The sequence below is a fragment of the Carassius gibelio genome, chromosome A9 (genome assembly GCF_023724105.1).
Source record: "Carassius gibelio isolate Cgi1373 ecotype wild population from Czech Republic chromosome A9, carGib1.2-hapl.c, whole genome shotgun sequence".
Classification (NCBI taxonomy): domain Eukaryota; kingdom Metazoa; phylum Chordata; class Actinopteri; order Cypriniformes; family Cyprinidae; genus Carassius; species Carassius gibelio.
This window is the reverse complement of record NC_068379.1, coordinates 19,516,714-19,542,382: the sequence shown is the minus strand read 5'-3', so window position 1 is coordinate 19,542,382 and position 25,669 is coordinate 19,516,714. Positions and strand designations below refer to the sequence as shown.

The following is a 25,669-nucleotide window of genomic DNA, read 5'->3' as shown; positions in this document are numbered from 1 at the left end:
ATTTAGAAGATTTTGTCCTGCCTTTATGTATTTCATATAACCCCACACTGGACGCAAGCATGCGACACAATGTTAATGTGACATAAAAACTAAATAAACTTTGGATAAAACTCACTGATGTGTTGGTAGCTTTCCATGTCAGTCATGACCAGACGTTATGTTAACTGTCACAAGTCTGACTCTGGGAGACTAAAGTGTGAGAAACAGCTTTTGACCTTTTTGTAGTTATTTTTTCAGCCTTTAATTTATTCACCCTGAAAATGGCTGTTAAATACACACACTTTTATACATGCACATCCAGCAATTCAGACATAACCTCTGTGACCTTTATAAACCAAAGACTACCAGACAAGTGCTCTCTCAATCATAATTCATATTTCACACAAAGATACATTGAAGCAAATTACTTTCAGCAAAACAATATATTATAAAACAAATCTTATATTTTAAATGATACATAGCGGACACACTGTAGCTGACAAACAGTGAAAACTCAAGTTCTGAGAAAATGTGTTTGTAGACACCACTTGGTTTGATATTGTGTTCATACATTTTACAATAGAATAGAATAGAATAGAACATTTTTGAGTTCCTCTCTGGGATCTGCTTAGACTTCAGCTGTGAATGAAATGTTACGGCATGTTTTGTCAAACTCTACTCCTCTGCAACCCACCAAGTCTGAATCCAACCAAATCTCTTAAACAAACGTTTCCATTGTGAAAGTGACTGAAAGATGGAGGGTCTCTGACCTTAAGGTTAAATGGACATACTGTTTATTGGAATAAAACGACATGTGTGTATAGATGTACTGTATATATGTGAGGTGGGGTTGAGGGAATCAAGGAAGACATTTCTCAGAAGGGCTGTGTTTACAGTGGGAATCCATGCTTGCTGGAAAGGAAAATACACATGAAGTAGGAATGAGAGAGTACTGATGGACCAAGGGTCTTCAACGTGATTTACCTTCATCTAAGTCTATACAGACTTCTGTCTGAATTAGATTAATATTTGCTTAAGGGTTTTAGAGATCATCTGAACTCATGCTATATAGTGTATCCTCCAGAACAGACAGAATCAGTGAATATTCTCCTTAAAAGCACAGGAAGATACTGTGACACATGAACTTATGAGACAGACCACACTCTGTGAGTGACTGATAGTTGAGGACTCATTTTTAATAGTGACTGACAGACACGCAGGTGTCACACACACACACACACATACACACACACACACAGACACACACAGACACACAGACACACACAAAAATACAATTGTACTGTGACCTCGGAAGTAAATTCTGTTCCGTACATATAATTATGTAAAATATTATCTAAATATTTAAAGGTGGGCAAAAAGTGAACAGTACTGAACACAACAGGAGCCCATTAAATATTCTGGGCCCCCTTGTCTACTATTTAATGAAGGGCTGAAAGCTGTGAGTATTGTGACTGATGTGCTCATGTCTCCCAGCTGCAGAGCACTGCTGAAACACAGACTGTGTGATCAATGTGTCCCGCGCTGCTCTGCTGAGCTCTTTGTTTTGATAGACTGTCTGAATTGGCCACCGTGGTGCTGATGATCAATGCCGACTCTCGGAGGTCAGAGGAGCTTCACTCTGTCTTTTCTTAGATAATGAGGCAGAGTGCCTTAAACAGATCCGAAAGCAGTTTATCAAGTCTTGTGCTCAAAGGCTAAGAAAATAAAAATAAATAGTGACACAATATTCTTTGAAGTCCCTTTGAGTAACATGTAATATGTATATGGTATGGTATTGCATATATATGTGAAATGCCATGATAAATATTGTAATCAAGGTTAGAGATCCAGACCAAGCTTGAGATCCCCTAAGAAAAAAAAAATCTTCATCTTCAGGCAGGAAATGCTGAATCCGTACCCTCGGATTGTGAGTTACGGACGGGGCCTGCGCCAAATACTTATCGTATATATTGCTTGCTGTGTCATTAATAAATGGATGATTGTTACAATATCTTCTCTGAGTCTTTCTGGTAGAAATGATAAATGAATGGAAAGTACAAATGAAAAAAAGCAAAGTTTGTTCATTTGCGTTCAATATATAGTGTGAAATAGTGCTTTTATCAACTCACTCCCTCATAGCAGACATCTTGGACCCACATGAACCCAAAATCACACTTTAAAGAACAGACATACTCAAAAACAATCTTACTAGGTCAAGAATATTTTTCAAACAGTACAAAGATTATAGCATCAATCTATCAATGGATATGACTGGTGCTGTGGAAGATTATTTTTAATACAGTGCCCCAAAAAGCATTTGGACCCTTAAGCCAGACTTAAAAATATTATTGCAACAGATTAATTAGATTCAAACTGTTTTCTATTTAAATATATTTTAAAATGTAATTTATTCCTGTGATGGCAAAGCTAGCAGCCATTACTTGTCTTACGTGTCACTAGTCGTAAGTGTCACATAATTAAAATAAATAAATAATATTATTGCGATTATTGTTGTTGTGGGTCACAGACTGCTTGCATTACCGCTTATTTCCACGGCGTGGCAGTCGTGTGTTTTTAATAATTGAACTAGATGACAAGAAGTATTTTACCACTAGGTGGGGTCATAGCGTTAATATTTATGATTCTCTTTTATTTCCGATGTCCCGCACACTTACCGTGGACGTGCAGAGAAGACCTTGCTGTAAGATTTAAGATAACAGTCTTGGCTGAAGGACTCTGATTCACCACTGAGCTATCCCAAGGACAGAAAGAAAGGAAATTAGATTTAGCACCAAACAATGATTACAAGAGAGAGACCAGAATCCGGTCCAGGGGAGAAAAACATAGGAAACTTTAACCCTTCTCAGATATTTGGACCAAAATGAACAAACACAGTTCGTGTGAAGCATTTAAAAGAGAACACATATTATTAATATCAAAAACAGAAGTCCTGTTATTATTATATTAAGCGTCAGCAAATACTCAGAAGAGATTGTGACATTTTGTTTCCATTTTAAACTCGTTTTTGTGGAGATATATCCTACTTCTTTATGGTATCTGTACTGAGGTTGACCATTTTTACATTGCAGTGGAAAGTATCTTGAAATGTGCACTAAATGTATGTTTGTGGTAACAATCAAAGCCCATGTAGATGTATTAAAACTTCCCAAAGGCTTATAATTATTTTAGCAAAATATCATATTCACAGATATAAGTTATCTCTCCGTGGTTCTTTGAGAAATTGGACATTGTAAAGCCACCATCCTCAAGTGAACTCAAGTAACTGAGCTCCCGCTTCAACAGATATTACATAGAAATTTAAACATGGATCTTTAAAAGAAAGATTCCTATATTTGCAACAGATGCTTTTACAGTACAGGCCACCTCTTTTTTAATGTTTCATTTGAAAAGCTGTTTAAAAACCTGACAACATTTTCAAAGAAACTTCAAAGAAGAAATCAATGATTGCCTTCATCACGATGGTCCTCTATACTTCACTACCTATGAGATCAACAAGGTCACACAGAGCGTGTGAGTTTAACAGTTTTAGGTAAATTTGCTTATGTCATCTTATATCATACAACAATGGTGTCAACCAGAAAAACTTAATGGCTACTGTGTGATATTCATAATAGGCCTATGTCAAAATACATGTCTGACTGAGGATAAATAGATTGATCAATAAAAGTCTTAACTCAATAATGTATTAAAGTGAATGCAATTTGTCAGTATTTACAATAAATATTTGGTCTGTTTTTTTTTCCCCTTTTAGGTTTAATAATGTAAAATATAGCCTATGAAATGTCATTATTATTATTATTATTATTATTATTTAATAAATCATTATGGCCTATCAATAAGCCATAGAAAATGTTAATTTATGCACAGCTTTTAAAGTTTTAATATAAAATGTAAACTATCTCATTAACAGACCTAATGATAATAATAATAATTTCATTAAAGTAATTAATATTATAGTCAGTATTATTATTATTTTAAATATGTAACAACAAAAAATATACATTTATGCACATATTTTACTGTCTTCATGTAAAACAGCTAGTCTAATAATAATAATATAAATAATTGATTTTCACATCTTTCTGTAATGCAAAAACAAAACACTTCACTTTCCTTATCCACAACAATGTATGGAATACCACAGAATTCCCATCTAGGGGCCGCTGTGTGGTGGGAGGAGCGGAAGTTGAGGAAGTCGTGTAGTACATCGGGGAATGAAGAGCCCGTGTTTGTTCTAACGGTGTGCCGCTCAAGAGTCCAGGAAGCGTCAATAAAACCATTCTGATACTAAACACACACACACACTGACTCGCGCGCGCGCACTTATCAGGACTGTGACTCGATCAGGACACTTTTGCATTATGCATTCGGACTGCAGGCTGCTGGGATGGACGCGTCGGTAATGGTGGGCAGAGGGACCGGAGGGGCTGCGGTCTTCATCCTGATCGTCTTCATCCTTCTCCTTGGTGCCAGAAGCTCGCGGGCACAGAAGGGTACGTGAACTTCAGAGGGGGTTAAAGTTTTTATGAGTTGCTGAACTTCTCCTTAACACCTTCAACACCCTGGGTTTCGGACTGATTGCGGTTTCAAAACAAACTAACGTTAGTGGTTAAAGAATCGGACTGGTAACTGAAAGGTTGTTGGTTCAAATCCGGGCTCGGTTCATTAACTCACAATTATGTGTTTGATCAAGACACCTAAGTTAACCACACTAGTAAATAACCAAGACAATTAAATAAGACTGAACCTGTAATAAGTTCACTGGTTAGACACGTACAGCTAAATATTGACGGAGTTTGTGCTGCATACGTGCGCGTGCATTCATGCATTACTTACATTGTTGCTGTGCTACAGCTGGAGCAACAGAAGGACGTGATGACGCAGAGCCTGCCCCGCTGCTTTCCCAAATATGCAGAGAGTTCATGTGCTGTCCAGTGTCAAGCTGTTGCATTAAAACAGAGAAACTAACAGCACACATATTTGAGTACTTCTCAAGCAATCCGAGATTAACTCGGTAATAAATACAAATATTTGAGAAATATCATAAAAATAACGCACTCTCATGAGATTAAGATGTAATATATCTATCTATCAGTCAGCGATTTAAAAAAAAGTTTGATTCCCACATTGAATGTAGCCAAGACATTCAGATATATACAGAAACTGGATTTTAAATAGAAACCTACATGAGAAATATATTCAGGAAAACATGTGACAACTAGCCAGTCTCATACTGATCATTATTGGAAACAACTAAAAGTGTCAGAAATATTGTTAAAAATAGCATGACATTTTAGAAATCATGCTGATTTGGTGCTCAATAGTTTATTTTTTATTTTTTATCAGTATCACTGTTTGAAATAGCTTTAATGCTTAATATTTTTGTAGAAACTGTGATACAATTGTTTTCAGAATTCTTTGATGAATAGAAGGTTCTGAAGAACAGCACTGAAATGGAAATCTTTAGCAAATGTTTTTACTGTCACTTTGATTAATTTAATAGCTCGCTGAATTAAATTGAAAACTTGCTTAATTAAAATATAAACAAGGAAAATTCAGTGAAACATGAAAATTTGCCACAGTTTCTCTTATTTTCAGACTGTTATCTGAAATAGCTGGCAGTATTTCTGTGCATAAAACTTTGGAAATATAAGGTTTGTGTGGGTGGAGTAAAGCTAGGGGAAACATTGAGGCTAGAGGTGTGTGTGTGTGTGTGTGGATGGGGCTGTTGTTTTTGCTCCGGGGGTCTGAATATTGTCCAGCAAGGATTACGTAACAACAGCGCAAGCTGAGTTTCATTCGGTGTGTAAACGCGTGACAGGCAGCGCAAGCAGCTGCATTGCAATGCGATCTCATCTCTCTCGCTCTCTCTCTCTCTCTCTCTCTCTCTTCCTCCTCTTATGAAGATTCAACAAGGACAATCTTCTGCACAATTTTCAAGCAAAACATTTCACAAAATGAAGTTTAAGTTTTAAGTGACAAAACATCTGTGCATAATCAAGACAAAATTTGGACACTATCAAACATAAGTTTACCTTAATCTATGCTGATTGTACCGCATTAAGATTAGACTGTTATTTCCATAACACTAATAAAGAGTTCCATGCTAAATGATATAACCTTGGAGTAGTATCTTCTTAACATCATGGTGCATGATGTATATATCAAAGAACCTTAGAATCTGAGCTCTGCAGAGTGCTTGATCATTTCTGGATGTTTTTCAGGGGATGGCTGTGGACACACAGTGCTGGGTGTGGGCAGTGGAAGCCTGGCATCTCTGGGATACCCTCTGTCCTATCCCTCCAACTGTGTATGTGAATGGGAGATCAGCGTGACCATTGGACACACAATCATTGTGCACATTGCGGATCTTGACATAGACACAAATAACTGCCAAGTGTCTTACCTACGACTCTATAATGGCCATGGACCAGGGCGAATGGAAATTGGTGAGAAATCAGTTGTTGTTGTTTTTTCCTGGTCTTCAGTCAAATTTGTACTTCCAATATAAATTGAGAGAAGAAAACTACTTTATGCTGGGAACAAAGTCATTTCGTCTTTTCAAAACTTATGTAATCCATTGGCCTATTTACATCTGCTGTTAATAAAATGTGTTGTCCACAAGTTGCCAAAAACTGATATTAAAGTCAATTATGAAATTCTGCAGTGTTTAATTTAATTAAATATCTTTATTGTCATTATATGACAGCAGTTATTATTGCATAAGTATAAAACAAAAAAATATTTAAAATAAACCAAATAAAAATAAGAGTTACAAACAGTATAATCTACTTTTTGAGTAATTCACACTGGCAGTAACCTTAATGTTAAAATAATATTTTATAATATATTGTAAAAAGATGTTGTGTACTGGTATATACTTGTATGTTACTTGTATGTTCCTGTGACTCTGTGGTAGAGCATTGTTTTAAACAAATAAAAGGTCATGGGTTCAGTTCCCAGGGACCACATATACTGGTAATAAAAGTGTCTGTTAAATGCATAAATGTAAATATACAGTATGTCACAATGAGAAGAAAAGATGTTTGCAATTTCCATTTTATACCCACTATAATACCAGGTGTAAACAGCGTCTATGTTATGGCAGCAAAACCACCCACTAATGTACGGAGTAGAGCCCGATATTAGGGAGTAAAAAAAGGCAGATACCGATATATCGGCTGATATATTATAGTACAGTACCAGTCAAAATTTTGACACTTTCCCATTTGTGTGTCCAGACATCTGACTGGTACTATACAGTATATACATAAACAATGTATATACATAAACACATTATTTGCAATGTTCACTCAAATGTGGTGATCAAACACTTATAATGACATGACATAGACATGTAATGGAGGCAGGGAATTTAAAAATGTTAAAATAAACTTTAATATCCAAAATGAGTCTGACATCAATGTACTGAACAGTAAAGTTGAAGTTCAGTTTTATTCATCTTTAATTCAATTCCATTCAACTTTATTCCGTTGAAGTTTATTTCACTTCGGAACATTCATTCACATATTTGCACTACTGTCTTCATACACAGACGAAACTTACTAGAAAAGTGTGAAGTGTGACATAATATAGGGGAGCGCAGGGCACAAAATAATTCAGGGTTAGTTGTAACACACATGGTTTGAATATTTATTTTACCATAGTAAAATTTTAATTCTGTCTTAAGTAAAATGTTCATCTCAGTTTTTATTATTCATTTAAAATTAGACAAATCTGCTATTATTTTAATCTGTTTTTTATTATTTTTAACACTGCGTTGCAATGTGCTTTAATATGAAATTATGTATTTTACAGTATTTACTTTAATTTTAATGAGAAACAACGAGAAACAGGTGTTAAAGTTTAGAAATTATTATTCAAAGCCATGTAAAAAATTTTCATGTTGTCACATTTAACTTTTTATAAAAATAATTTGAGGGTAAATAAAGAAAAATATATACACCGTAATTATGAAACAAAGCAACATATTTGTACCAGACAAATGTAAAATTACTGTGGATAAAAAATATATATGTTCTGAACCTCATGTGGATTTACACAAACTGAGAAAGTCAAAAAGTGTTTGTGGCGAGTGGGGCGGGGCCGAGAGGCGTGGGAACGAGGAGTGAGGCCAGGTGTAGTGATTGGAGATGAGCTACACCTGAGCCCCACCGCTAGTATCGAGTCCCACGTAGGAGATGGAAGGATATAAAACTGGAGTGACGACCGTGAAGGACGAGAGAGGACCAGGCCTGGGATATTATTTTATGTTTGCTTTTTATTTATGCGCACCAGTCGGCCGTGAGGGGCTGGTGCGCCGTTTTGTATTTACTTTTGAATATTAAAATGAGTTTTTGATTGTGCGCCGGTTCCCGCCTCCTTCTTCCCGATGAATATGGAGATTTGTTTATTACAGTGGTGCCGAAGCCCGGGAGAAGGAGGGACGCGCTGCTGAAGATCCCTCGCCGCTGTGGTGAATCCGCGGTGCCCTCGAGCTGGCGAGGTACGTGCCGCCATTGACGCTCGAGGCGGTGGGCTGGAGCGAGTTGCCGGGGACGGGCGAGCTCGCTGCCGACCGCCCACGACAAGGAGGGGCTGCCGTCCGTGAGGGAGCGGAGGAGTCGGCGCCGTTCGCCAGGGGGCCGGAGCCTGCCGCCTCCGTGACGGAATCCGGAGGGGCAGGGAACGGGGGACTCCTGCCGCTGCCCAAAATCGGAGGAGCCGTCGCCGTCCATCGGGCGGCGGAGGAGTGTCGCGCCGTCCGCCGAGGGCCGTCCAGTGCCACCGCCAGGCACCGCGGAGGAGATCACCCAGCTGGTGGAGGGCCGAGCAGCAGTGCGTCTGGGAACTGGATTTTTTTTTTTTTTTTTTCCTCTCTCCCCTCTCTCGTCCCTGTCGCTCCTCCTTCCATCTCCTTTTCTCTCGCCTCGTCTGTCCTACCCCCAGGTTCCTGCAGGTCCCCGTGAGCGGTCCCCCCCGGAGGGAAGGGGGGGGGGGGGGGAGTAGAGCGCAGTCTCGAGGGTACCCCCCGGCCTGCGAGGGGCGATGGGGGTATGTGGCGAGTGGGGCGGGGCCGAGAGGCGTGGGAACGAGGAGTGAGGCCAGGTGTAGTGATTGGAGATGAGCTACACCTGAGCCCCACCGCTAGTATCGAGTCCCACGTAGGAGATGGAAGGATATAAAACTGGAGTGACGACCGTGAAGGACGAGAGAGGACCAGGCCTGGGATATTATTTTATGTTTGCTTTTTATTTATGCGCACCAGTCGGCCGTGAGGGGCTGGTGCGCCGTTTTGTATTTACTTTTGAATATTAAAATGAGTTTTTGATTGTGCGCCGGTTCCCGCCTCCTTCTTCCCGATGAATATGGAGATTTGTTTATTACAGTGTTACTTTGTGCCCCGCTCTCCCCTACTGCTGTAAATAAGTACAATATAAATTCACGTCTCACGCACTAAAACGCCATTTGAATGGAACGCGTATGTTCCCTTGGCACTGCAATAATGGCAGAATTTCATGTGAAGTCCACTTCACAGGGCACTTAGAACTTGAAGGGAAAGTGTTGACTGATGTTAGTATCTCCCGAACACGCCGGTGGATCTCCACCAAATTCGGGGGATCCTTTGAGCTTGAGGAGCCCTCTCGGATGCCTCCCTCCGCGTGTCGGTAGCCCCTGGGATCGCCAGATCAGTCGGTGCCGCACCGCAAATTAAACCACCCCTAACTCCCAATCCCAGGGGGATATCAACGAAGGGGTGGTCTCATTCAAAAGAGGGCCTGTAGACATAAAATCGATATGCATATGAGAGGGTTTGTCAAGCTGAAGGGATCCCCCTTATTTGGTGGTGACTCGCCACGCCATTACAGAGATATGGCAGTTCGAATTTTCAATGGTTTTCCATAGACTTAAGCTTTAAAGCATTTCATCCAGTTAGCCAGTAGCAAAAAAAAGGAGCGCACTTTGCTGGACAAACAAAGTAATTACACAATTTCAAGCATTTTATCTGCATTTTATTTTCCGTAAACAAATAAATAATAGTAAAAAAATAATAATATCGAGTCTCATATCGGCCGATAATATCAGCAAAATTATATATCGGTCAGGCTCTAGTACGGAGTGCTTATGAGTAAGTGGAAAATAATTTAAAATGAATCCCATCTCTCTTTCTGCAGTAAAGTTTTGTGGAGGGAGAGAATGGAAAGACGCTGTCATAAAGTCTGAGGGGCATCAGGTCACAGTGCAGTTCATGAGTGGACCACACAACAACGGCCGTGGCCTCTTCCTCTCCTACACCAAAAGCCAGCACAAGGGTAAGCAGTCAATAAACATTTATTTTTTATCATCAAAGGTAACAAAAAAAAAACATTTATTAAAATAGAAGTATTTTGTAACATTATTGTCATTTTTGAGCAATTTAATCATGCATCCTTGCTGAATAAAAGTATTGCTTTCAAAAAAAATATATGGTAGTGTACTTATTGTCCTGTATGTGTGAAAGCTTTTGCTTGTATGAATTAGTGTTGAAGTAGACTTGGATGTGTCTCAAGATGCAAAAATGAGCTGCTATGGCAACTGTTTGTGTGAGATGAGACTGAGATGAGACTGAGGGTCGTCTTATGAAACTGATTAGAAAGATTATTTTCAGGAGTGTATGTTTCTGACTGTAAGGGTGTTAGGGTTTTTCCTGGTTCCAGGGTGCGTCCAGAGAGCTAATAAATGGCATGCAGTTAATTTCAAAAGAGTCAATAATTTAAAGTAATTTAAAATGAGAGGAAATTATGTAATGGCTGTTGGTTCTTTATGTACAAAGACGTCACAGTGTTAGAAATGCATCTAAGCATGTTACTTTTCCCCACTTTTTTTTTTTTGTGCAAATGTTGATGTTTTCTATGTGAAACTGGATGTTGCTAAGGTGTTGTGGGCTGTTGCTTATTGCCAATTAAATCTGTAGTTGCATCTCTGGCCACTCCTTCAGTGTCTTTTGGATTTACGTTGCAAGTCAGATTGCTTAGAAAGTCAAGTCCAATCAAGTCAAGGTTGTTTATATAGTGCTTTATACAAAACAATTTGCTTCCAAGCAGCTTCAATGTGAGGTGACCATTTAAAAAATAACTTCTAGAAATGACGATTACGTAATAGCACTACTCTAAATGCCTAGAGATGCCTAAAGTATACTTCAGTTTTGACACTTATGAATGCAAACGGTGTGTTCACAGCATGTTAAATTACCACAACTACAAGGTTTCAGCTTGTAAAAAGTGTCCACTTGTAAACTTGCATTTTCTGAAAGTTTTCTGACTTGTACCACCTGATTGCGGCATCACCATGCAGTACCATGCAAAATGATAGCGTCTTCAACAGTAAAATGTAGTTAAAGGGATAGTTCACCCAAAAATGAAAGTTACCCCATGATTTAATCACCCTCAAGACACTGTAGGTGGATATGACTTTCTTCTTTCAGACGAATATAATCAGTTATATAGAAAAATGTCCTGGCTCTTCCAATATTTATAATGGCAGTTAATGGTGGTCACGATTTTAAAGCAAAATAAAGAGCATAAATGCATCATGAAAAGTGCTCCGCACGGTTCCGTACACGCGTTCACGAGAGCGTGGCATTCCAGCGTAGTAGCGCACAATAAGGTTTAAGACATTTGCATTACTTGTATTGTTGTAGCTTTGTCTGGTTACTCCAATATCATGATTTGTTACATAGATTTAAATTACACACTGTAGATTTGGTCTCTGTTTCTTTTTCGACTGAGAAACAACAGACCATGCCAGTCTTAGTCCTAATTAGTACAGAGGATTTTTTTTTTTTTTTTATCTGTCTGTGTGTGTGTAGTTAAGACACTCGTGTCTGGTGTAGACACGTGTTTGGGGTTAGGGGTTTGTTCAAATAACTAGTTCTAATGCCTAAAGCATAAAAAAAAGTAATAGTTATTTTCGTAATAATGTCAAATGCTGCAGAAATGTTCAAACTGCTGTGTAAGCACATTTGTGAAGGTGATCTGAACAGCATGGCACGTCCTCCTAAACCTCCAAATCTGTGGAATCACAGCTGTGCACTTGTGTGTTTGATGTATCTTAACAATGACATTTGCCCTTTGACCTCTGGAGCTGTCTGCGGTCAGGGGTTCACACTGCCATGTGGGAGCTACACCTGTTTACCCCAGTGCTCAGAGACTGTGTGTTTGCGAGAGACAGAGAGAGAGAGAGAGAGAGAGAGAGAGAGAGAGAGAGAGAGAGAGAGATCATATTTCCCATGAGTCAGGAAAGAGACAGATGAATCCATGTTGTGGGTGTGAGTAATGGGTACAATAACACCACAAAATACCTTGAACCTGAAATGCGCACACGTGGTCATGCACATTCCAACATTGTGGCAGGAAGTTTTGCAAGGGCGAACACCACTTATATATATTTTTTCCAGAAAAGCATAACGGATGTAACTCTAGTTGGTATTGATCTGTTCATTCAGTTGGAGGCTTTTATCCACAAAAATGAAACACAATACACCAGTCTGTTACACCACTTACTGAATGGCCAGTGCACAGAAAACACACACATACACAACTGCGTATTATCTTTGTGTGGAAGGAGGACATTAATCAATAGTGTCACCACGGCAACCATGTGATGTGCTGCTTTATCTGACAGAGGTAAATGTATTTCAAGAGGGTTCAAAGAAAATGTGTCTCTTTTCTCATCTTTCAGACCTCATCACCTGTCTGGAAAAAGGAAACCACTTCAGTCAAGCGGAGTTCAGGTACCCACATATATTTATCATTTATAGCTGCCTGGGGTGTGTGTGTGCGTGCATGTTCTTGCGTACATGTGTGTCTATGTCTCATTTTGCCATCCTGCATTTGCAGTAAATTCTGTCCTGCTGGATGCCTGACTGATTTCGGAGAGGTTTCGGGAACCATACCGCATGGATACAGAGATGTAAGTATGCCACTACTGAGTGGATGTTAGATTAAAGGGTTAGTTGAGCCAAAAATGAAAATACTGTTGTTATTATTCACTCACCCTCATGTTCTTCCAAACCTGTATGACTTTATTTAAAGAATGGTACAGGAGACATTTTTAGTAATGTGTTAATCCCAAGTATACAATGGTTTTTTTATGTAAATGCTAGTGCATATGTACAGTCGAACACATATGCTGCTTCCCCATTTGCATACAACCATCCTAAATATTATTCAATATTAGAATGAATGTCTCAAGTCAAAGTGCCGAAACGGCTAATACTCTCCACAACCCACTGCATTGGACAAGGATTTGATTAGAACTACAAACATGAATAAAAAGTGTTACTAACATGGTGCATATGCTAGAACAATGGTTAAGTAGAGAGGTTTGGATAAAGTGGTTAAGTGATTGTTGAACCATAAGTGATGGTTGAGCGATTAATTCTATTATTTAACCTGACAAAAAAAATATTTAATGTTATCCCCATTACATTTAATCTGCAGCAGTATTGTAACCTTTTATAAAGATACGTTTGGGCGTAAAATTCATCTAAATTCATTATTATGCAAATGCATGAGGAGAGTTCTTTCTTGTCATGAAAACCCACAACTGGCAGGTCAACGTATTACTTCATTTCACTCTAGTACTGTAGGAGATCAAATGAAACAGATTCTAAAGGATTGACATGGCAGTTTAAACAGTTATAGGATGCACGTAACTAAGTGACAGATTGGTATGTTTAAGACGCAGTTACGACGAAGTAGTATGTCCCAAAGCTTGCCTAAATTCCTGCTACACATTCAAAAGTATGTATTTATTCTTCACAAAATACTTTTAGGGCAAGGTTAGTAGGCAAATTGGGATGCAGCAGTAGCCTTTCAAAGTGAGGTCTGTGTGTACAAACATGCGTGCACTAGAAAGATTAATCCTTGTCCATTATCTGTGCTATTTCTCTTCAGAAGTCAACCCTCTACATTGCAAGTAAATCACTCACATATGTGACTAAATCTTCATTCTGGCAACTAAATGATGTCAAATATTAGCCAATGGCTAATAAATTCTCAGATTTTACTTGCCAGTGTGTTAGATGGAGGCTAAGTATAAGTTTGGCACAGATATATTTTCACTCGCGAACAACACTCTCTGACTGAGGGCTTTAGAGTTTGACTCTCCGTCAGGCGATCTGTGCTTTTTTGCAGTTCATCTCAATGGATGCACAGCGTTCCTATGGAAGTCTTCAGCTTTAAGAACAGCCGGGTTTTCCCGTAGTTGAACGAGTTAATGCATAAACGGCAATCTCATTGGCTGGCACTCACCTATTATCATCCCTGTTTTGAGTTCAGCAAATCAGTTCGAGCGAACGCACAAAACCTGATTAATATTCATGAATCCAGCAGCTCAATAATCCTTAATAATTAGGGGTGCTCCGATCACGATCGGCCGATCGTTAATGCGCATCTCGCCAGTAAAGCCGGTTCTCTAATCAGCGGTAAATTCCCTCAGGTGCACGATTTAACATAGAGCTTCTTTTACAGCCGTTGTAATAGTTCTTATTTATTAGAATTTGTATCATTATTATTTTATTTATTTTAAGTTACTTTTTCCAAATTATTATTATTATTATTATTTTTACAGAGAAACACTGAATGACCAAAAAAGCACCACCACCAGTCCAGTTAAAATGTTCAGTTAAAATGACTAATATGCATTCAAACATGGTTATCAAGTTTACTTCTAATTACTAAAGTGCTATTATTAAATAATACTTGATTATTATAAAGCTTTACTGACTGACTGATGTTAATAGTGTATTTTCAGATATTTAAAAAAATATATTTTAGTTTACTCACCAGACTGATATTTAAAAAACTGCGCCATTTTACAAATATTTATATATATATATATATATATATATATATGTATATATATATATATATAATATTTTTTAAATGGCGCAGTTTTTTAATATCTGTCTGGTGAGTAAACTAAAATATTTACTAGCCAATGGTGAATCAATTGCTAAGGTGTCCGTAGAGGGTTGGAAGTTATGAACTCTCACGTATACACTCCATTTCAACCTTCATACACTGTATGAAGAAACTGACTATCATTTCATTATTCACTGATTATTTTCTCCTCCAGTGAGCGTGAGCTCCCAACTTGAGAATCACTGTGAATGACTTGTCATTGAATTCTGGAAAAACCAGACACCGCTCAGGGACACAAGGAGTATGTGTGCTGTTGGTTCAGCATTATATTATTTTTTAATCCTCTTTAACTGCGGTCATTCAGCTCTTTAAATTAAAGTATTCTCTATGGCTTCATGTTTGAAATGTTTCTTTGCATTCTTAAGTGTTTATAAAAGTGTTATTCATCCTTTAAGGAATATGTATATTGATGTAATACAAGTTAAAAGGAATTCACTTAGAAATTATTTATTCAGAGAATTGCATCTTTTTAGTAAACTGGTCAGGAAACTGTTGAAACTGCACAATTGCACACAACTGTCATGCTAACACGTTATGTTTTACCTCTTTGGTTATACTTTTAAAGCAACAGCATATTTGAAACTTCTAGTGTATAAGTGGACCACCTAATGTTTTTACAAATTAAGGTATGAGTCTAAATTATTGTCTGTGGTAAAAGCTGTATTTAACAGAAGAATTTTTCTTTTAGAGCGACCGCACGCTGGGTTAGCCGTACATTGATTAGGTCATTGCTGATGACCTCATCACTGCTTTAATTCTTCCTGTTTGCTTTAAACTGTAGATGATTTCATTTTGTCAGTTTGAACACAATAGGTAGTTATCTTCTTGAGAGCATGTTTCTAACTTGAAATCAGTGTTTAAGGGTGTATGAATAGGAGTTTGAGGGAAAGACAGAGTGAGAAGCAGACGTTCTTTTGAAGTTGAGTCATTGTAAATGATTCTGTGTGTCAGTTTTAGAGCTCTTGGTCTCCTAGGGGTGTGTTGGTGTGTGCGTCTGTGTGTTTGGATGTATGTGCGTGTGTTTTTAATGTGTGTATGACAGCGTGTTTCTCTGGGAGATGTTAGATCAGGTTTGGCTGAATGGTTTTCTAATGCAGACCAGCTGACAACAGTCTTGTTTCTCTGCTCAGATACACCCTCAGAATTAGTTCGGGGCCCATATGACGCCTTTACGAACGTGTGTGTGTGTGTGCATGTGTGCGCAACGTTGTTTGTGGCGAGAGCAGTGTTTTATTTTGCCCAGAGGAAGTGGTGTATGTTTGCGGTGTCGTTGTGTGTGGGTGTTGAGAGTTTGCCTAGTGTGTGTGGGTGTTGAGAGTTTTTCTAGTGTTTGTGGTCTCTTTTTGGTTTGGAGTCCCAACTGTGTGTGTATGTTTAATCAGAACTGTCTTTTTTTTTTTCTTTTTAAACTAGCAATTTTACTATTTTTCTAGTGCCAGACAGCAAGTGGCTCTGGACATATACACACTGAGGTTATTTTCTTGAAGTCCTTCTGGGAAGTTCCTACTTATGAGTTTGGAAATCGGGATTTCAGCATGATGTGCATTCGAGTGCTACCGAGAATATACAGTATGTGCGCCATAAAACACGCATCTGTGGATCAGATTGTTTAAAAATTGTTTATTAGGACTGTTTTTTGTACAGGACTATAAGACTGATGTAAATCCGTTTAAATTTATTGCATTCACATGCACAACAGACATTTCTGTTGATTTGTTTATGTGATTAATTGTGAAAGCCTTGGACACATTAGGCAAGTTAAGAAAGACAGGGAGATTTAAAGGTCCTAGTTCAACAAAATAGAGGGAGGAATGCACATTAGGTGTGTAAATGGTACTTGCATTTTGTCCTTTATGCGCTGCCACAGCAGATGGCAAATGTGGTACATTTCCTGTCACCTCATAAGCTGCTAAATGAGTTGTATTTTCTGACAAGCTTTATCATCGCTATTCTTCATCATTAGTTCACAAAATCCATGCAGAATTACGCTGTGTAGTCAACATTCACAATTGAAACTTAACCAATTCCAAGTTGCATCTGACCTGATTCTTTTAATGGACACAAACATATTTGGTTATTTATTTGAGCGTCGACTGCAACTGACAGCTGAATTCATTACGAATTCACATTGACAGCCAATTTTTCTGTTGGTTTCAAATGTTCAAAAAGCAAGCAGAAAAAAAGCAAGCAGAAGAAATTTAAATTCTGTCATCATTTACCTTGTGTCAGTCCTGACCTGTATAACTGACTTCCTCCTGAGAAAAAAAGATGATATTTTGGAAAAAGTGTAAACAATGAAATTCTTATTTTTTGGTCCTCTATGACATCCATTACATGATAAAAAAAAAAAAAAAAAACATAAAAAAACAATTGTGTTCCACATGCAGAAGAAATAACATCATACAGGTTTGGAGCAACATGAGTGTGATTAAAGGATTATCCCTTTAATGAGCAAATTAAATGGTTGATGTCTGTCAGCTGTAGTTTACTGAGAATTACAGGATAATAATAATGCATTTCTGGTCGCTAATGTTTCTTGAAAAACATCTTGTATGTTGCTATGGTCACCACTATGTTAGCGGTTCTGAGTTTATAAGAGCGACTCATTTATTCTGTACACAACACTGAAAGATAATTTAAGAGATTTATATCCACAAATAAACTAATGTTCAAAAGTTTGAGGTCGTAATATTTTAAAAAAAAAGTTTTTGAAAGAAGTTTCTTATGCTTACCAAGGCCACACTTGTTTAATAATGTGAAAAAGTATTATTAATATTGATAAAATAGTAATCATTTGAAATATTATCACAATTTAAAGTGACAGTTTTCTACATTATCTTTCAGAAATAATTTAAAAACACTGATTTGGTGCTGAAGAAAAAATTCTTATTATAATCAATGTTGAAAACAGTTGTGCTGCTTAATTATTTTAAAAATAATTAAGAATTATTTAAAATATATTTTTGAGGATTCTTTGATTAATCGAAGGTTTAGAAGAACAGCATTTATTTGAGATGGAAAACTTTTGTAACATTACCGATATATTTACTGTTACATTTGGTCAATTTCATGTGTCCTTGCTGAATAAAAAATATAAATTTCTTACAAAGAAAATGAACCGAGCCCAAACTTATGAATAGAATCGCGTGTGTGTATTTGGCCTGAAAGATCACTGTATGTGCATGTCTCAGTCTAAACTTTGGAAGAAGTTAGTCTAATGAATCATATGTCATTTTTTTTATCACAGTGGCATAAATGACAACACTGCAGTTCTGCTTCAAGGATGTGACCTCATTGTGCCAGGTCACAGCCTGTGGGTTTAAGGATAGTGAGTCAGTGTCAGCTGTCCTAATGTCTCACCGTCTCTTTCTGCAGTCTTCTCCTATCTGTCTGGCCGGGATACATGCGGGTGTGGTCTCCAACACTCTGGGGGGGCAAATCAGTGTGGTCAGCAGCAAAGGCATCCCACACTACGAAAGCTCACTGGCCAACAATGTAACATCTGTGCCGTGAGTAACCCATTTGCATTCTTGCTGGCTTTCTTCATGGGAAAATCACTTTCATTTGATTACAGGGCTTGCAAGGCAGTGTAGTATCGAAATTCCTCTTAATATGCTTTTCTGAGTCTTTCTGCAAATCAGTTACGTTTAACTTTTTAATGCCCTTTTTTTCCTTTTTTATCTATCTATCTATCTATCTATCTATCTATCTATCTATCTATCTATCTATCTATCTATCTATCTATCTATCTATCTATCTATCTATCTATCTATCTATCTATCTATCTATCCATGTGGGGGGGGGGGTTAAAATGTATATTAAAAAGTAAATATTGTATATTAAAAGATGTGTATTAAAAGTAAAATCCGTCTTTCTTGAACTTGCAATTAAAAGTTGGAAAATAAGTTTTATCTAAGCTTTATTTATATTATAGTTAATATTGTGTTATTATTATTATTATTATATTATTTACTCATATATATATATTTTTTTCAGTATTTTGCAAGAGCATATAGAAGTACTTTCACAAACAGCAAAGTGGCACATGGATTCATCTTTTTATTATGAATTGTGCGTTGCCATAGGAACGAACAGTTTGTGAGTCAGAGGACCTGAACTGCTCTAAACTGTCATCTGGTAATTATGGTAATTCAGACATGACGTGAACACAGCTTAAACGACAGCTTAACATTTGCATACTTGATGCATTTGTTTGGAGCTAACTGTGGTTGTCTACACCGCAAAGATGATATTACGTTGTTTGTTGATTCTCGTGCACAGCCAGTGGAAAACTAGATGCATGCTGTGTGCAAAACATCTTTGATGCAGCATTTTATTTATAGAGAAACAAAGCTCAAACCTTAAACTTAGTAAAGCATTTTACTGCCTTGCAACCACTGGTATTTATTTCTGTTTGGAAATGCAAATTCATTTTTGTGTGTAATAAACTGATTGATTGTTAGACAGAATGACAGCTCTGCGTCTTTGTCCCTCTTACAGTGGAAATCTCTCCCCCAGCCTTTTTACTTTCAAGACCAGCGGTGAGTGAATCAGTAATGCATCAAAAAATTATGTTATTATATCTTTAATTTAATAATGAAAAAGGGGAATATAATAGAGATTTTACATACTTTAATAAAGATTTAAAAATTATTATTTTTTCTTTATTCCTGTCACTTCTAAAGAAATGCCCAACACCTTGATGATCTAATAATAGAACCTTTAATTTTCACTCTCTTTAAGGTTGCTATGGCACTCTGGGATTGGAGTCAGGGGTGGTCAGTGATTTTCAGATCACAGCCTCCTCAGAGTGGGAATGGGGCGGTCACGGAAAGGAGCCCACTGTCTGGGGCCCCACAGGTGCTCGCCTCAAATCACCGGGACGTCCGTGGGCAGCAGCCAACAGCGACACAAAAGAATGGATTCAAGTGGACTTGAAGAAAGAGAAAAAAATAACAGGTTGAGTTTGTGTGTGAGAGAGCGAAAGAAAGGATCAGTGTGTTTGCATCTGTATCTTGAATGGTCAGTCATTTGCCTCTGCCTCTCAGGTATAACCACCACTGGCTCCAGCCTCCAAGAATATCAGTTTTACATTTCAGCCTATGAGGTGTTTTATAGCCACGATGGACAGCAGTGGAAACCCTATCAAGAAGTGGGATCAGATAAAAACAAGGTGTGGAGGATTGTTTGTATTGTGTTAGCTTAACTCGGTTCCAAAATCTTTTAATAAAGGATCCTAACTATCAGAAACTTTATAAATGAATGATTTGGAATGTTCTACGTTGGCAGCAAAGCCACTGTGCACAGAATACTTGACTTTCAATTCATTTCGACAGATATTAATATCACCCTAATGCTAGGATTTAATATAAGGTACATTTTTGGATTTCCCCTATCCACCATCTTGTATTTAATTTTATGCGATGCGATGCTATTGAATTTAAGGCACCATACATTGACTAGCATATCCAGCTCAGTAGGTTTTGAAGCAGACCATGTGTTTTGTTCCTTATCTTCTTTTGTGTTTGGGGGTATTATAGAACTGCTGCAGAATGACATCACTGTTTGTATATTTCCAGGAAAAAGGGTTTCACCTTCCTGCGGTTTAAGGAGCCTGAAATTAAAGTGCACTCTGTTGTCATTAATAATAAATGTCCATTGACTGTCAGGGAGCTTAACGAGAACCGCATTGATTAGGCGTAAATAAGACGGACCTTGGTCCGAGGCCAAATGTTCTTTGTTGCCAAGACAATGTGTCCTTGTGTCTCTGTAACAGATTTTCCAAGGCAACACCAACTATCTCCAGGAAGTGCGGAACAACTTTATTCCTCCAATTGAAGCACGCTTTATCAGAATATGTCCCTTGCAGTGGCACCAGAGGATCGCCCTTAAAATGGAGCTGCTGGGCTGCCAACCTCATGCCGGTGAGACTAATCAGAGAAAGTGTCTAATTTTTGGCTAACTATCTGTGCTTAATATGATTGGACCTCTTTCTGTTGGTCAGCGAGGCCAAGAATCTTCCATTCAGCTCCTCCTCCCCCTCGCAGAAAAACCACAGTGCCCCCCCTACAGGAGATGACGACACACACACCCAACATCCGAAACACCACCATGCCTCCGCACTCTCACGATGGTAAGAACACAGTTCATTTAGTTATTTAACATATGAGCTTTGTAATAAACATTAGTGAGCTGTCTCTATCCCTTGCTGTCTATATATAGGCTCCTACTTTCTTATGGGTCATTCGTTCACACAGAATGCACAAAAAAAAAAAAAAAACTCAAGGCCTTTTAACCCACCCGCTGGGTTTTTAGAATGCTGTCATGAGCGAGCAGTGAATGCGATGGTCAATCACTTTACATAGAAAAACAATGAAAAAGCAGCACACTGGAAGACAAAAGCACATTCTGTGTGAACGTCACCTCAGGCAGCATTCTTTGTGAAATGGAACCTCAAAAAATGTCTGAATTTAAGATGTTTTATCTAGACAGCAAACTTGATTTTCACATGCCTCTCATATGAAGTGCACACATTTCGGATTTACTGTTAATTCCTGTTGATTCTCATTTAAGCATGTTGCTAAGTCAACAACTATAATTACTCTAATTATAAAAATACAAATTGCATGCAAACAAAAATGGGTGAAACAGCCCAATTTTAATGAGTTGTATCCATCTTTCATTCCTGTTTAATACTGAATACAATATTTAACATCAGTATATTTGCAGCATCTTGATTTCAGTGTTTTATTATTCATTTATTTAAACAAAACAGTATAAATGTTAATATTTAATGACATTTTGATAACTTAGCTAACAGACGATTGATGATAATAATGTGCTGTGTAAATGTAACAGAAGTGGCGCTGGTGGCAGTGTTGGTTCCTGTATTGGTGGTGGTCCTGACAACCCTGGTGTTAGTGATGGTGTGCTCCTGGCTGTGGAAGAACAGGTCAGTAAAACATTTCAATATCTTAACAAATTATTTGATTTCTGAATAGTTTTTAAAAATCACCAAGAGATCATTACGCTACAATATTTTAGCAACATATTAAAACCTTGTTGTGCATGAACATTTTAAACTAAATGCGAATAGCCTCAAAGGACAACCCATTTGAGATAACATCTTCACCATCTGTGTTCAAACCTACAGAAAAAGCCCAGAGGTGACTTACGACCTTCCACACTGGGAGCGCACAGGTGCGTCTGTTCTCAGTTGTTTACTCTTTTGCATCAACACCTAAATTAATTATTAAACATGCATGGATGTGTGTTTTAGTGTGGTGGAAGAGTATGAAACAGTTGCTGCCCTCTAAGTTGGATGGAGAAGACTGTGTTCGTTACAGTACCACGGCACGAGTAGACCACCAGAGACCCCGGGTGGTGCCTGCAGGTAAGCATACTAACAAACTGGTCAAATTAGTTTTATGTTCTCCAACAAACCATTGAACAATCTGTTTTCTGCCCATCCATGTAGAATATGCCCAACCACTTGTCACCGGTACTATGGCCTCTCTTGGACAAAGGTCAACGTTTAAGCCCGAAGAGGCTGGTGGCCCCGAGTATGATGCACCTATTCCCCCGGAACATTACCATGCTTACGCTGAACCCCTTCCTGCTTCTGGCACTGAATACGCCACGCCAATCATGATTGACAGGGCTAACCACCTATCAGGAGGCACTCTACCATTCAGGGGGCGTAGTTTAGTGGCTCGGACAGACAGCAGCCAATCAGCTAGCTCAGCCTATGACACACCCAAGAGCACATCTGATCAAGCCACACCCACAGAGGGACAGTTGTACCAAGTGCCACAGAATACCCACAGTGCACAGTCTCAGAACCAAGACTGACCAATCACAAAAGGGCGGACCCATTTGGAAACCCTGGGCTGAACACTACCTTTCCCAGAACTCTGCAGATCAGATCAGAATGTGCCGTCTCAGATTGTACACCGTGTAAGTCCTATCACTGAAATAACACACAGGAATGTCAGGGGAGAGAGAACAGCGGAGATCTCGTTACACTACTGTGTTCTGTAAGTGTTGTGTGTGTTCATACGTCTAAATGTGTGTGTACGAGTGCATATATGTGACTGTGCTCTGCTATCAAACTGTGAGTCCTTAGATATCTGTGCATTTTTTTCTGAGAGCGGAGATGTATTCAACTTGATTTTCCCTTTAGGCAAAGATATATTCCGCCCTCACAGAATAACAAATGATCCCATTTAAAATTAATAGACAAACACTCTTATAACACTGTGATTCATTTGGCACTGTTGTATTGTATTCTGATGTTATATAGGTGCCTTCTTTGTGACATAGCTACACAGGCCTGTGCTGGTTCCTCTAGTTCTGTTCCAAAACCTAGTGAGTAAACTTGCCTACATAGACATCTTCCTAAACAATGCAGCATACTAACTTATAGGGGTGTATATCTGGCATTGATTTACTTAGCCAAAGATACAATATTTGCCCGTACCTCAAAGCATGCTGTGATTTGGTTAGTTTAATAGATTCAGGGGTCGGCGATCGATATATCAATATTATGATGTTACGTGTCCATTTTCTTTTTTTTTTTACTCACAAATCCAATCAAAATATAACATGAACATATAATTAAACTATTTGAAAATTGCAAAATTGCAATTCCTGTATCTTAGACAAAAAAAAATCAAGTCGCACATGTCAAGAACATCAGTAATCTAATGACAGCAATAACATCAAAGAAGTGTTTCAGTCTTCTGTGCAAATCTAGTGTCCCCATTAAGAAATACATCAAAATTAGGTACTCTGTTGTTGAAACAATATATTTATACAGAAACATAAATGTATATTATATATAAACAAATGTCAAAAATATGGTTAAAGCTTAAAATATTTGATTAAAGCTCAAGTGACAATATGATGTCTCATTATAACAAATTTTCTAGTAAACATTTAGATATTTCAAAAATATATATCTTTAACATTGCATTGATGCACCACATCTTTAGTAACTGATTTAAAGCTTGAATACACAACTTTTTTCCTGAATTTTGCCCAAATTTACAATCTGGAAAAATCAATTCTTGATGCCGAAAAAGTCACAGCCAGTCTGCAAATTTGAAGCGACTGATTTCACATTAGATTGTGTTGACCACAAACTCCCAATGGTGCCCAGTTTTTCCTCCGTAACCAAAGTCTGCAAATGTGTGATGCCTAGTGTTAAAAATCTTGTAGTGTATTCCAGCCATTATATGGAAACTTAGGGGTAACTATTTTGCAATGCTTAAGAATGGTTAGCATGTTGCTAAGCTAACTCAACAGCAGTCTAATAAGCACAAAAATACATTTTACACACAAATATTGGGCAAAATAGTCAGTTTTTACATATATTTAACTAGTTAGGCTATAGATAGTTTTCATTATTGAATGATTTGGTTATTTATAATTAACAAAATATTTGTTACAACATGTCAGCCATCTTGGATGAACTTTTTTCACTGAACTCACTGCAATTTGCAGTGCTTTTTAGGCGAAAACATTTTATGCCTTAAAATGCTGTCTTGGTATGCAGCTCACAAGGTATTGGAACAGATGTTGGTAGCGTGCATTGTTTAGTTTAGTCTGAATGAATTAAAGTAGATTAACATTTATTCAGCGCAGGAACTAGCAAGGCCTTTCTTAAAAATAATGGTACTGCAATGTTGCAGGTTCTGCATTTTCAATTTCCATGGAAAAGTCCTCCGTGCTTGACTGCACATACACATTCATGCCAAATATATTATTAGTCATGCACGTCAATACCTGTGCCACGCAAACATCCATTTTATTTTTCCTGCTGATGTGTCTTGTATTAATACTCCCAAACCACTAACAGGTCAGGTTTAAGCTACCAAGCATGCACTGCTTTCATGGTTACACTGTCCTAATGGGTACCTTTACCAGATGTGACCCTATAGCAGTCAAAGGTTAAAGAGCAAAACACAGGATGCCTACATTCTTGCCTATAACACTCTGTGCATTGCTCTGTGCCAAGTTGTCTTTATATGTCTTTTTTTTTTTTTTTTAATCGTTGACTTGACCAAACAACCTGATGGATAATCAGTCCAAGCATATTATCCATTTGATTTAATGTTATCAGACCAAACATTGCCTCACACTATGGATTTTGGATGCCAGGGTGATGTATGTTCAGAATCAGATTTGTACACTGTTACAATTGTCCTTTACTACAATATATAAAAAAAGTCATATTTCGGTACTTGCGATAGTTTACTGGCTTAAAGCAATGCAATGTCCACAGTGGTGTCTCTGTGGACGTGCATGTATGTTTAATGTCTTTGTGAGTTTAAAAGTAAACCAGATTCAGTCGTGTATGTGCATGTCTGCTTATAGTTTTTGAAATCCTGTCAGAGTTGTATGTGATGTGTTTCTGTGCAAGTCTGTTTGTGTTCATGTGTGTCTGCTGTTCACTGTACATCTGTCTCTAAATGATGATTGGTACTGTAGATTGATTGTATATAAAACAATTTTAAATGTTAAACTGAAGTTTTATATATATCTTTTTTAGACAACTGGATTAATGAATGTATCATGGCTTTCAAATTTATTCAGCAGTGCTGTTTCTTATTTTTATTTAATATTCACATAACTATTAACATATAAACGCACATTTATTAACGCGACCCCAGTTAAAATCCCAAAATGTATTTTTCAACATC

The 25,669-nt window shown here is 37.8% G+C and overlaps 1 protein-coding gene across 1 annotated transcript; it reads left to right on the top strand.

The window, feature by feature from the left end:
- Positions 1 to 4,163: 4,163 nt before the first annotated feature.
- On the top strand, positions 4,164 to 25,491 carry LOC128019877 (discoidin, CUB and LCCL domain-containing protein 2). Its single transcript, XM_052606185.1, has 15 exons — positions 4,164 to 4,493; positions 6,225 to 6,449; positions 10,176 to 10,313; positions 12,721 to 12,772; positions 12,879 to 12,951; positions 18,342 to 18,475; positions 19,467 to 19,507; positions 19,710 to 19,925; positions 20,015 to 20,139; positions 20,743 to 20,890; positions 20,971 to 21,099; positions 21,825 to 21,918; positions 22,120 to 22,166; positions 22,246 to 22,359; positions 22,444 to 25,491. Exons 1-15 carry the CDS (start codon positions 4,388 to 4,390, stop codon positions 22,815 to 22,817), a joined length of 2,016 nt encoding a protein of 671 aa, XP_052462145.1. The 5' UTR covers positions 4,164 to 4,387; the 3' UTR covers positions 22,818 to 25,491.
- The last annotated feature ends 178 nt before the right edge of the window (positions 25,492 to 25,669 follow it).